At 43.7% G+C, this 13,646-nt stretch overlaps 1 protein-coding gene across 2 annotated transcripts in view; it reads left to right on the top strand.

Moving 5' to 3' along the window:
- Positions 1-8,400: 8,400 nt before the first annotated feature.
- Positions 8,401-13,646, top strand: part of kif6 (kinesin family member 6) — a 203,262-nt gene continuing 198,016 nt past the window's right edge. For both annotated transcript variants that reach the window (XM_020489411.2, XM_020489410.2), the window contains exons 1-2: positions 8,401-8,595; positions 11,613-11,722. In XM_020489411.2, the coding sequence (XP_020345000.1) occupies positions 8,497-8,595; positions 11,613-11,722 (209 nt within the window). In that variant the 5' untranslated portion in view covers positions 8,401-8,496. The remainder of the gene's footprint in view (positions 8,596-11,612; positions 11,723-13,646) is intronic.

Raw genomic sequence — 13,646 nt, 5'->3', positions numbered from 1 at the left:
CTGGGCCCTCAAAATAACTCAACACACAGCCATTAATGTCTAAACAGCTGGCAACAAAAGTGAGTACACCCCTAAGTGAAAATGTCCAAATTGGGCCCAATTAGCCATTTTCCCTCCCCGGTGTCATGTGACTCGTTAGTGTTACAAGGTCTCAGGTGTGAATGGGGAGCAGGTGTGTTAAATTTGGTGTCATCGCTCTCACACTCCCTCATACTGACTGGTCACTGGAAGTTCAACATGGCACCTCATGGCAAAGAACTCTCTGAGGATCTGAAAAAAATAATTGTTGCTCTACATAAAGATGGCCTGGGCTATAAGAAGATTGCCAAGACCCTGAAACTGAGCTGCAGTACGGTGGCCAAGACCATACAGCGGTTTAACTGGACAGGTTCCACTCAGAACAGGCCTCGCCATGGTCGACCAAAGAAGTTGAGTGCACGTGCTCAGCGTCATATCCAGAGGTTGTCTTTGGGAAATAGACATATGAGTGCTGCCAGCATTGCTGCAGAGGTTGAAGGGGTCGGGGGTCAGCCTGTCAGTGCTCAGACCATACGCCATACACTGCATCAAATTGGTCTGCATGGCTGTCGTCCCAGAAGGAAGCCTCTTCTAAAGACGATGCACAAGAAAGCCCGCAAACAGTTTGCTGAAGACAAGCAGACAAAGGACATGGATTACTGGAACCGTGTCCTGTGGTCTGATGAGACCAAGATAAACTTATTTGGTTCAAATCAAATCAAATCAAATTTATTTGTCACATACACATGGTTAGCAGATGTTAATGCGAGTGTAGCGAAATGCTTGTGCTTCTAGTTCCGACAATGCAGTAATAACGAACAAGTAATCTAACTAACAATTCCAAAAAAAACTACTGTCTTATACACAGTGTAAGGGGATAAAGAATATGTACATAAGGATATATGAATGAGTGATGGTACAGAGCAGCATAGGCAAGATACAGTAGATGATATCGAGTACAGTATATACATATGAGATGAGTATGTAAACCAAGTGGCATAGTTAAAGTGGCTAGTGATACATGTATTACATAAGGATGCAGTCGATGATATAGAGTACAGTATCTACGTATGCATATGAGATGAATAATGTAGGGTAAGTAACATTATATAAGGTAGCATTGTTTAAAGTGGCTAGTGATATATTTACATCATTTCCCATCAATTCCCATGATTAAAGTGGCTGGAGTAGAGTCAGTGGCATTGACAGTGTGTTGGCAGTAGCCACTCAATGTTAGTGGTGGCTGTTTAACAGTCTGATGGCCTTGAGATAGAAGCTGTTTTTCAGTCTCTCCGTCCCAGCTTTGATGCACCTGTACTGACCTCGCCTTCTGGATGACGGCGGGGTGAACAGGCAGTGGCTCGGGTGGTTGATGTCCTTGATGATCTTTATGGCCTTCCTGTAGCATCGGGTGGTGTAGGTGTCCTGGAGGGCAGGTAGTTTGCCCCCGGTGATGTGCAGACCTCACTACCCTCTGGAGAGCCTTACGGTTGAAGGCGGTGCAGTTGCCATACCAGGCGGTGATACAGCCCGCCAGGATGCTCTCGATTGTGCATCTGTAGAAGTTTGTGAGTGCTTTTGGTGACAAGCCGAATTTCTTCAGCCTCCTGAGGTTGAAGAGGCGCTGCTGCGCCTTCTTCACGATGCTGTCTGTGTGAGTGGACCAATTCAGTTTGTCTGTGATGTGTATGCCGAGGAACTTAAAACTTGCTACCCTCTCCACTACTGTTCCATCGATGTGGATGGGGGGGTGTTCCCTCTGCTGTTTCCTGAAGTCCACAATCATCTCCTTAGTTTTGTTTTGTTGGTTCAGATGGTTGTCAAGCGTGTGTGGCGGAAACCAGGTGAGGAGTACAAAGACAAGTGTGTCTTGCCTACAGTCAAGCATGATGGTGGGAGTGTCATGGTCTGGGGCTGCGTGAGTGCTGTCGGCACTGGGGAGCTACAGTTCATTGAGGGAACCATGAATGCCAACATGTACTGTGATATACTGAAGCAGAGCATGATCCCCTCCCTTCGGAGACTGGGCCGCAGGGCAGTATTCCAACATGATAACGACCCCAAACACACCTCCAAGACGACCACTGCCTTGCTAAAGAAGCTGGGGGTAAAGGTGATGGACTGGCCAAGCATGTCTCCAGACCTAAACCCTATGGAGCACCTGTGGGGCATCCTCAAACGAAAGGTGGAGGAGTGCAAGGTCTCTAACATCCACCAGCTCCGTGATGTCTACATGGAGGAGTGGAAGAGGACTCCAGTGGCAACCTGTGAAGCTCTGGTGAACTCCATGCCCAAGAGGGTTAAGGCAGTGCTGGAAAATGATGGTGGCCACACAAAATATTGACACTTTGGGCCCAATTTGGACATTTTCACTTAGGGGTGTACTCACTTTTGTTGCCAGCAAATTAGACATGAATGGCTGTGTGTTGTGTTATTTTGAGGGGACGGCAAATTTACACTGTTATACAAGCTGTATACTCACTACTTTACATAGTAGCAAAGTGTCATTTCTTCAGTGTTGTCACATGAAAAGATATACCCAAATATTTACAAAAATGTGAGGGGTGTACTCACATTTGTGATATAATGTATGTCTATGATAAGGCGCTGCTCTACCTTCTTGATAGCACTGTCAACAAGGCAGGTCCTACAGGCCCTAGTTTTGTCGCACCTGGACTACTGTTCAATCGTGTCGTCAGGTACCACAAAAAAGGACTCAGGAAAATTACCATTGGTTCAGAACAGGGCAGCATGGCTGGCCCTGGGATGTACAGAGAGCTAATATTAATAATATGCATGTCAATCTCTCCTGGCTCAAAGTGTAGGAGAGATGAACTTCATCACCGCTTGAATTTCGGAGAGGTATTGACATGTTGAATGCAGCGAGCTGTCTGTTTGATCTACTGGCGCACAGCTCGGACACCCATGCATACCCCACAAGACATGCCACAAGAGGTCTCTTCACAGTCCCAAGTCCAGAACAGAGTATGGAAGGCGCACAGTACTAAATAGAGCCGACTACATGGAACTCTATTCCACATGAGGTAACTCATGCAAGCAGTAAAACTAGATTCAAAAAACAGATTCAAAAAACACTTTACAGAACAGCGGGGACCGTGAAGCCACACAAACATAGGCACACACACACACACACACACACACACACACACGATAGCATACGCACTATACACACACGTACACATGGATTTTGTACTGTATATACAGTATGTGGTAGTGGTGGAGGTAGGGGCCTGAGGGCACACAGTTTTAATGTATTGTACTGTTTTTAAAATTGTATAAACTGCCTTAATTTTGCTGGACCCCAGGAAGAGTAGCTGCTGCCTTGGCAGCTAATGGGGATCCATAATAAATACAAATACAAATACCTGGAATGCATTTCAATAACAGGTGTGCCTTGTCAAAAGTTAGCTCGGAGGAGAGTTGGCACAGGAAGCCCTGGGCTATGAAGGCGCACTGGAGGCATAGTGCGTCGAGCCGGCGCAGGATATACTGGGCCGTGGAGGCGCACTGGAGGTCTGGAGCATAGAGCTGACACAACAAGTCTTGGATGAATACCCCTTGTAGCACGGAAAGTGCAGGGAGCTGGCACAGGCCGCACTGGGTTGTGCTGGCGAACTGGGGATACCGTGCGTAGAGCTGGCGCAGGATATCCTGGACCGAGGAGACGCACTGGAGACCAGGACCGCTGAGTCGGCACAATCCGTCCCGGCTGGATTCCCACTCTAGCACGGCAAATGCGAGGAGCTAGCACAGAGCGCACCGGGCTGTGAATGCGCACTGGAGACACAGTGCGCATCACCGCATAACACGGTGTCTGACCGGTCACACACTCCCCACGGTAAGCACGGGGAGTTGACTCAGGACTAAACCCTGACTCCGCCAATCTCCCCGTGTGCCCCCTCCAATTAATTTTTTTGGAGCTGCTTCTCGGGCTTCCGTCGATGACTTAACACCTTGCATCGTCACCGTTCCTCTTTTGCTGCCTCCATCTGCTCCCTTGGACGGTGATACTCTCCAGGGTCCTTCTCCATCCAGGATTTCCTCCCATGTCCACTCCTCCTGGCCACGCTGCTTGGTCCGTTTTTGGTGGGATCTTCTATAACGGCTCTTGTTGGTAGAATGAAGAGTGGACCAAGGCGCAGTGTGATAGTCGTACATCGTATTTTTATTGATGACACCAAAACATAATAACAAAGACAAAAAAATGAAAGCGCACAGGTCTGTAAGGCTAAGAAACTAAACAGAAAACAAGATCCCACAACCTAATGGTGGAAAAAAGGGCTGCCTGAGTATGATCCCCAATCAGAGACAACGATAGACAGCTGGCTCTGATTGGGAACCACACTCGGACAAAAACAAAGAAACAGAAGACATAGAATTTCCCACCCGAGTCACACCCTGACCTAACCAAACATAGAGAATAATAAGGATCTCTAAGGTCAGGGCGGGACATTCACAGAGTTCAAGTAACAGACATCTCAACATCAACTGTTCAGAGGAGACTGTGAAGCAAGCCTTCGTGGTCCAATTGCTGCAATGAAACCACTACTAAAGGACACCAATAAGAAGAGACTTGCTTGGGCCAAGAAACATGAGTAATGGACATTAGACTGGTGTAAATCTGTCTTTTGGTCTGATGAATCCAAATTTGAGATTTTAGATTCCAACCGCCTTGCCTTTGTGAGATGCAGAGTAGGTGAATTCTGATCTCTGCGTGTGTGGTTCCCAACGTGAAGCATGGAGGAGGAGGTGTGGTGGTGTGGGGGTGCTTTTCTGGTGACACTGTCTGTGATTTATTTAGAATTCAAGGCACACTTAACCAACATGGCTACCACAGCGTTCTGCAGCGATACACCACCCCATCTGGTTGCTCTTATTGGGACTATAATTTGTTTTTCAACAGGATAATGACCCAACACACCTGCAGGCTATGCAAGAGCTATTTGACCAAGAAGGACAGTGATGGAGTGCTGCATCAGATGACCTGGCCTCCACAGTCACCCAACCTCAACCCAATTGAGATGGTTTGGGAGGACTGCAGACTGAAGGAAAAACAGCCAACAAGTGCTCAGCATACGTGGGAACTCCTTCAAGACGGTTGGAAAAACATTCCAGGTGAAGTTGGTTGAGAGAATTCCAAGAGTGTGCAAAGCTGTAATCAAGGATCTCAAATATATTTTGATTTGTTTAACACTTTTGTGGTTACTACATGATTCCATATGTGTTATTTTATAGTTTTGATGTCTTCACTATTATTATACAATGTAGAAAATAGTAAAAAAATCAGAAAAACCCTTGAATGAGTAGGTGTGTTCAAACCTTTGACTGGTACTGTACATGTGAAAATAGTAAATGTTTTAATTACGTCACTTCTGTTTTGAGCCGACTTCGCCGTCCGTCAGAGAGCGGCTCCTAAGCTCAGGCTCAGGAGGCAGCTCTGTTCCAAAATGAAAGGCAATCGCTTTTCACCCCTTCAAACTGCTCTCAATGGGGTAACCGGGCCCAGAAAAACAAACCTCCTCATAGATATACCTATATAATTAGTAATTAGAATACATAGGATCTCTCTCTCACGCACGCACACGCACGCACACACACACACACACACACACACACACACACACACACACACACACACACACACACACACACACACACACACACACACACACACACACACACACACACACACACAGTGACAGTAACAATGGTATTATTGGTGGTACCACTGGTGCTACATGCCAAATGACACCCTATTTCCTACAAGCCCTATGGGCCCGGGTGAAAAGTAGTGCGCTATATAAGTAATGAGGTGCCAGTTGTGATGCAGCTTGAGTGGTAGCTAGCTTCCTGGCAGGATATACTGTATTTGAGAGGCATCCAGGGTTCAGGTGAAATACCAAAATCATCAATTCAAACACTGAAACCGGAGATGGAAATGTGTCAAGGCTACAACCAGACATACTGTAGTAACTACACATTTACACAGATATACACAAACACACACCAATAGTTGTTCCCCTCAAATGTCATACTTTAAACATAGCCTGGTTCCTCTCTAGGTTTCTTCCTAGGTATTGGCCTTTCTAGGGAGTTTTTCCTAGCCACCGTGCTTCTACACCTGCATTGCTTGCTGTTTGGGGTTTTAGGCTGGGTTTCTGTACAGCACTTTGAGATATCAGCTGATGTACGAAGGGCTATATAAATAAATTTGATTTGATTTAAACAATCTACTGTATGAAGTCAAAACAGTCAGACTTCCCCTGATTCTAAAACTATATTCTCAACTTTGCACTCTCCCAAAAATGTACAGAATCAAATCAGGCACAAAGTGTGCAGGAGATCCAGAATGGCTGGTCACGTTTCTTGTCGATGACTGAGTAAGAGGGACTTAATCGGTTGGGTACAAGGCTGCGACCTCATGGGCTCTCTTTGCATTCAACAGAGTATATATTTGTTCAGTGCTCCTCTTAGGTTTTTTTCTACACACAAAGGTGGTAAGTAGCCTAGCGGTTAGAGTATTGGGCCAGTAATCATAAGGTTGCTGGTTCAAATACCTGAGCCAACAAGGTGAAATATCTGTTGATACATCTTTGAACAAGGCACCCTAATTTGCTCCCTCCCTACTACTATGGCTGACCCTGTAAAACAACACATTTCACTCCACTTATCTGATGTTTGTGCAGGCACCTCAAATTCACATGAAATGAAGCAAAACCAGCTCTCTGACCATCTCTGACCTAGTTCAAGCATCCTGTTACCAGGATGCATGAATTAGTTCCATTCACAATAACCAAAGCATAGCCCAGGGAGTTGGGTGATGATGAGGTAACAGAGGGGTGGGTTAACAGAATGCCACATTTATAATGCACTGAAGATTAATTTAGTATAGAAACCCGGGGGAATGTTTCAAACAACCCCATAACAACAATGTTTAGCCGGTATATTTGTTAAAACAACTAATATACCTACATTTGCACACCACCTGCTGTTTCACTACCAGAAACCACACTTTAAAAATGTGTATTGCTGAGTGAATACATTGTGAAATATCAGGTGAGTAATGTTAACACTACGTTATCTCCTCATCATCCATATGCATCATTATCATTTGAATGAGTCAGTTCAGCCTGTTCACAGACACTAAATACACGATATCCTCACACATAAACAAAAATAGAAAGGTAGTCTTGTCGCACTATTCTCTTATATCACGCAGCTTATCAACATAATGCAGTTTAACATAGTGCACTTTGTTTTTAACACATTTTACAGGTTTTGCACTCATTCATCACTGCTTGCTCTATCAGAAAGTAGGATGGCCCTCTGACTAAACGTAGGTCGAAACACTGCGTTTTATTTATTTGTAATGCCCTTTGCAAAAACCCACATTACTAGACATCTTTACTAACCCATAGAAGTAGAAGTTGCCATACCCAATCACAAGGATGGCTAACTGGAAATTATGTATGTTGCTACAGTTCTCTACAAATGTATGTATTGGTGCATTTCGGGCAGTTCAGAGTGTTGATTGAGGACCTCTGCTGAGGAATGTGCTTGTTTTTTGATTTGTTGTATTCTCTTTTAATTATTATAAAAGTTAGGTTTGATGAGATACCCTGTAAGAGCTTTTGTGCACAAGCCCCTTCAGTGTCATAAATGTAAAATATTTGGTCATGTGTCAAGTGTGTGCAGAAGGGAAGAGTATTTTATGGCAGATTAAGTGAAATGCTGCAATTGTGGAGGTGAACATGTGCCTGAATTCCTGGAGTGCCATGTTAGGGTGAAAGAGACAGAGGTGGCAAGGGGTAGGGTGTCCAGCATGTCTCCTATCTGGAGGTGTGAGAAGATTGGAAGGAACGAGTGGCGGGGAAGTAATGGTAGGAGAGCCACCACGACTAGTGAAGGTTTCTCATCAACCAGGGGAAAGTGAAACGCTACATGTTAAAAAGGTGGACTTTGTATTATTTATTGCAATGGTCATAAACTGTACAGTACAAGCGGAGAAGTATAAGAAAATTGTAATGATTGTGAACGCAGCTGAACATTTTTGGCGTCTTCGTGATTTCAGTCGAATGTTCTGCCATCACAGGAGCCTGAGGCTGTATAGGGATCTATTTTGGAATGGACTGTAATTGAAGATGTGGGATGTTTTTTGTTAGTTGATTTGTCTAATTTCGTATGATGTCGTTTTCCCCAATACAATGATTTTTATTTTCACATTTAATACCCCGTCCAGCTGGAGGCGGTAATGCACCTTTAACGTTTGATACCATCCGCCGTTAAACCCGATTGAAGAAGATACAGATGACCAATCACATTCCCTGTGTATTGCCCCTCGACATCACGTGACTCCTCACCTGGCAACTACTGCTACAACAAATCCAAAAGGCTTGACTAGAGTGGAGCAGTCATCATAAACGTTTGTTTACGTTATCCAAATGTGAATGCGTTTGCATGAAAACATATGATTCCCAGATCCCAGTTGAAGAAAAAATGGTAAAACAGAGCATCCAGATCTTTGCCCGCGTAAAACCCACAAAGAAACCGGCCTCGGTAAGTGCATCTTATTTTGTGCAAGGTTCATTTGGGTCACAGCATAGGCTAATTTGTGAAGTAACGAGTTACATCGTGGAGTTGAGTTTAACAGTAATTGACTATGCATAGGTCAGCTTGCTTTATCCCTCTGCGGTATCCACATGGTTACTTAGCCAAGTTACTTAGTTAGCAAACAGGTTTACCAGTCAGTCAGAATTGCCTGTTTCTGCTCGACTAACATGGATAAAGGCAGGCTAACGTTATAGTTAGTTAGCTAATTAATTTGCTAGCTATCATACAGTAGGCGTATGTTAATAATGATATATTTAATATAAGTAGACATGCACTCATAATTGACTGTAGCGCACATAAAGAAACCACAAGCTACCGGTGGCTGAAAACACAATCATCGTGGGATGAACAAGTGACGAATTTCCGGCCAAGGGTGGTCCATTTAAAAATCATTCCTCGCACCTGCATGTGTTTATTTTTTAATATTAACAACAAATCAAGACAGGAAGTACATGTGGTAACAGGAGTGTGTATACTCGCCAGACATCATGAAACGTCATCAGAAGTGTTCACTTAATTTGAGGGCTGAGGGGATAGGGTGTTGGCATGGCCTTTCCGGCTCTTTTCAGTGAACTTGTTCGTTTAACTCAGCTCACCAAAACTCGGCTCTTTTGGCTCCCAAACGGCTCTTTAAAAAAATTGGTTTTGTATTTTTTCAAGTCAAACAGTTTGCGATAGTTTGACTATGATTGGTGTTAAAACAATTCTCATTAAAATATTAAATGAAATTATACTCCATTATTTAAAAATGCATTGGTTTGTTATGAAAAAGAATGCTATTAAACCTTTTCATTTAAAGTAGAACTTTTTAATGTAATAAAAACAAAATCCATATAAATCCAAACATTCAAAGCGATTACAATCTGAACAGTATAATAGAATATTGCACCATATCAAAGAAAAATAAATAACAATGTGCAAAACTGCAGCATCCCACTTAAAACATTAAACTGGCCCCTCTTTTTTCTCTCTTCTTTATTGCCATGTAATAACCAGCAGCACACAGTAATGCTGACAATATTTTGCTTTTATGAGAGATTTGCATTCAGAAATACAAGCTGCCTCACTTTCGAGGGGCTGTTACAGGTTCTTCTCTCAGTAATTATTTGTCCTCTCAGAGGGAACGGATGTGGACACTATGCAGTCTCCCTTTCATGACTTTGGTAAGCCGTGAGTAGACAGAGGCCTTGTTCTTCCACCAGCTCAGAGGATCTGCAGATCTTTGGAGGAGGGGCTCCACCAAATAGGATCAGACCTCCATTATGGCATCTGCTGAGGGATTCCTTCGTGCTGCATCCCCAGTTGCTCTCTCGTCAAACAGCATCCAAACAGCAGACGTTTGTGGCACTACTGCTGGTGCTTCTGCTCCATCTGCTCCCTCTTCTTCCTGTTGCCCTAGTGCCTGAGCCAGCTGACTGCTGGGGCTGTCCCTCCCTGCTGCTGAGGTTATTATTTGAAGAGCCTCATCAATCGCTCTGGTATCACTGAAGGCTAACTTTTTTCCTGTTCTTTGAATGATTTAATTTGATTTATTTCAATGTTTTGATATCTTATTTTTTTAATGAATAGATTCAGCTCTTCTGATATGCGAGCCGGCTCCCAACGTTCACCTACCAGAGCCGGTTCTTAGAGCCGACTCGTTCGCGAATGACCCATCACTAATAGGGTGTGTCTGTTAAGTGTTTTGACCGCAACCCTAGAGCTCAATAGTGGTAGGCCTAGCCACATGGCTACCTGGAATGCTTGTTGTTGTCAATCATTTGTGATTAGCTACATTTCTCCCACTATTATTTAATGTCCAACCCTCCTGGCCTTATTTCATTATGATTCCTTGGCTGCCTTTCAAACTCATAAAATACACACCCTCGTCCACTTACCCTTGCCTTGGGGGGACCGGGGGACCCCGCCGGCCATACTTTACGTTGGTTCAAAAGATTAGCCAAGCAAGGGAAGTTTGCAACGTAAGCCCCTTAGCCCTCGTTTTTTATGGAGTTTGCCAGTGTACAGTTCTGTTCACTTCGGGGCCTGAAATGCCCAATATTTCAATTCACGATGATTGTACATCCGCTAAGTAAAGTCCGCCCAAACTTAAAACATCAATATGGAGTCAACATACAAGTGTAAGTAGAAACAAATTTAAATAAGTTAGAAGTTAGATTGTGCTACTAATGCACAAACACGTCTCGTAAAAGTAATGATTTTTTTGTTTCGCTAGCTTTGGGATTTGCAGAATTTTTTTTTTTTCCTTCTTCAGAAGTTGCTAGGCAGACTAATGTTAGTTAGCCAATTCATTTGCTAGCTATCAGACATTATGCGTATATTAATAATGATATAGTTAATATATGTAGACATGCAATCATAATTGACTGTAGCGCATATAAAGCATCCACAAGCTACCGGTGGCTGAAAATACTATTGTCACGAACAAGTGACGAATTTCCGGGCAAGGTTGGCCCATTTAAAATGGATACCTTCCTTCCTCACTCGGCCTTTGCCCTGCAAGTGTAAACTCATCAGATGTCATGATAGGTCACCAGAAGTGTCCACTTAGTTTGAGGGGAGAGGGTGTGTCTGTTAAGTGTTTGGAATGCAACCCTTGTCTCATATAACAATTCTGCCCCCTTTTTAGCTATGACCACACTGTCCTGTTCTATAGTATAGTACGGTATGGGTGTAGCCTAAAAGGTAGGCATTCAGCTCAGGGTTAGGCTAATCTCTCTAAAAGTCTAGAGACTGTAGACCTAGGCCTGTAGCGAGTACCATTTAGCCTATTATTGCATCATTTGAGTCTACACTGCATGTGGGGCCAAGCACTGTGTGACCACAATGCATTTCTATTCTCTGAAATAGCCCTATGTCTATTGTTAACAAGCTAGCCTTGCAACAACTGTTTAGGCCTAGCTACAATACGTAATGATGTCTGACAACGCAAGAATAACAAGCTAACACTGTTCTTCCTTCAGGTATACTGTGTGGACAATGGGGAGCCGGCGGGTTCTATACTGGAGTTCCTGGTACCCAAGGACCTGGCTGACGGCTTCATAAACAACAAGAAGGAGACCTACAAGTTCAGGTGAGCATCGGGCAAACACACATCACATGCATCATGGTATTTCTATTGTCATTAGGCTTAGAACCTAAAGGCTCAGGTGTAGGGGCTTAGGTTATGACTTTCAAAACGTTTTCTACCACAGCGACATGCTCTTAAGTTGAATGAAAATGCATTTTAGCCGACACTGGTATATGGTTGTCACTGTATGGTCATGCTGGGAAGGATTTAACCACTAGCTCTAACCCTACCCCTGCGTTTAAGCCTCACTCTAAATAGTTGCTCATCAATTCCTTCTGGTTGTTAGCGGGATATCCACAGAACTACATAAGGGCAGAGTGTCTGTGCAAAAGCATTTGCCCGGCTACCAAGACTCCTTGGTCTGGCCAAACGCTACGCTACAAACACGAATGTTAGTTTCTTCTTCGCAATGAGTCTGGATCTGAGTACCTCCCACGACCTTTCACCGAATGCAAAAATATATATATATATAGTCCGTCAGATTGGTCCAGAAAACAATGGTTTGGCTTTGATCATTGGCTTTGATACTCTGATTGGGTCGTCTTTAACCAATTGCAAATTACTTTGTTTTGTAAAACGCCCCTCGTCACCACAAACAACTTCAATGATGACAGTCTCAGACTAAAGTATGTAGTGAACGACAGAGCAGTGGAATAATTGAGTGTGTGTAACAGGCAACAAAAGCATAGGCATACTTCTCTTTTCACATAGGCCTACCTAATGGCCAAGATACAATGTCTGATTCACTGTGGCGGTGAAGGCTGCTGTCCTTATAATACAGAGCAGAGCCCTTCATGCCACGCTTCCAAGCCCTCAATTCACAGTTCTGTAGTCAACCGTGGCTATTGAGAGGCCTCTTAACCACAACAGCCTTTTAATAGATTGCGGAAGTTCCCTTGCGCCTGTTGGAATAAAATCCCTCATGGAAGAGCATTAGGGGCGGACTGCTCCTGATAGATCTTTCCCGTCTTCCCAGGGACATTATTTGGGGTGTGGCTGGCTTTGAAGATGACTTAGCCTAACTATGCCCACAGTTTGGAAAATCATTTAAAGGGGTAAATGAGATTGCTACAATGATTTTGGGACTTTTATATAAGTAATATGTTTATTCTTGAATAATATAACTTAGAAATACACTGTATAAAGAAAAGTATGTGGACACCCCTTCAAATTAGTGGATTCGGCTATTTCAGCCAGACCTGTTGCTGACAGGTGTATACAATTTTGCACACAGCCATGCAATCTCCATAGACAAACATTGGCAGTAGAATGGCCTTAAAGTGACTTTCAATGTGGCACAGTCGTAGGATGCCACCTTTCCAACAAGTTGGTAAAATTTCGGACCTGCTAGAGCTGCCCTGGTAAACTGTACGTGCTGTTTTTGTGAAGTGGAAACATCTAGGAACAACAACAGCTCAGTTGTGAAGTGGTAGCCCCACACAAGGTCACAGAACGCTACTTGCACACTCATCTTCTGCACATCTATCACCCCCGTGTTTAATTTGCCATACTGTACATTTTTTGCCACTATGACCTAGTTATTGCCTCACCCCCCTTATCCTACCTCATTTGCACACACTGTATATATACTTTTACATTGTATTTATTGACTGTATGTTTGTTTATTCCATGTGTAACTCTGTGTTGTTGTATGTGTCGAACTGCTTTGCTTGATCTTGGCCAGGTCGCAGTTGTAAATGAGAACTTGTTCTCAACTAGCCTACCTGGTTAAATAAAGGTGAAATAAAATAAAAATAAAATGGAACCGCCGAGTGTTGAAGCACGTAGTGTGTAAAAATGGTTGTCCTTGGTTGTAACACTCACTACCGAGTTCCAAACTGCCTCTGGAAGCAACATGAGCACAATAACTGTTTGTCGGGAGCTTCATGAAATGGGTTTCCAAGTCCGAGGAGACCCTCACAAGCCT

Source organism: Oncorhynchus kisutch, linkage group LG8 (assembly GCF_002021735.2).
Source record: "Oncorhynchus kisutch isolate 150728-3 linkage group LG8, Okis_V2, whole genome shotgun sequence".
In the NCBI taxonomy this organism is placed as follows: domain Eukaryota; kingdom Metazoa; phylum Chordata; class Actinopteri; order Salmoniformes; family Salmonidae; genus Oncorhynchus; species Oncorhynchus kisutch.
This window is presented reverse-complemented; position numbering and strand designations above follow the sequence as displayed.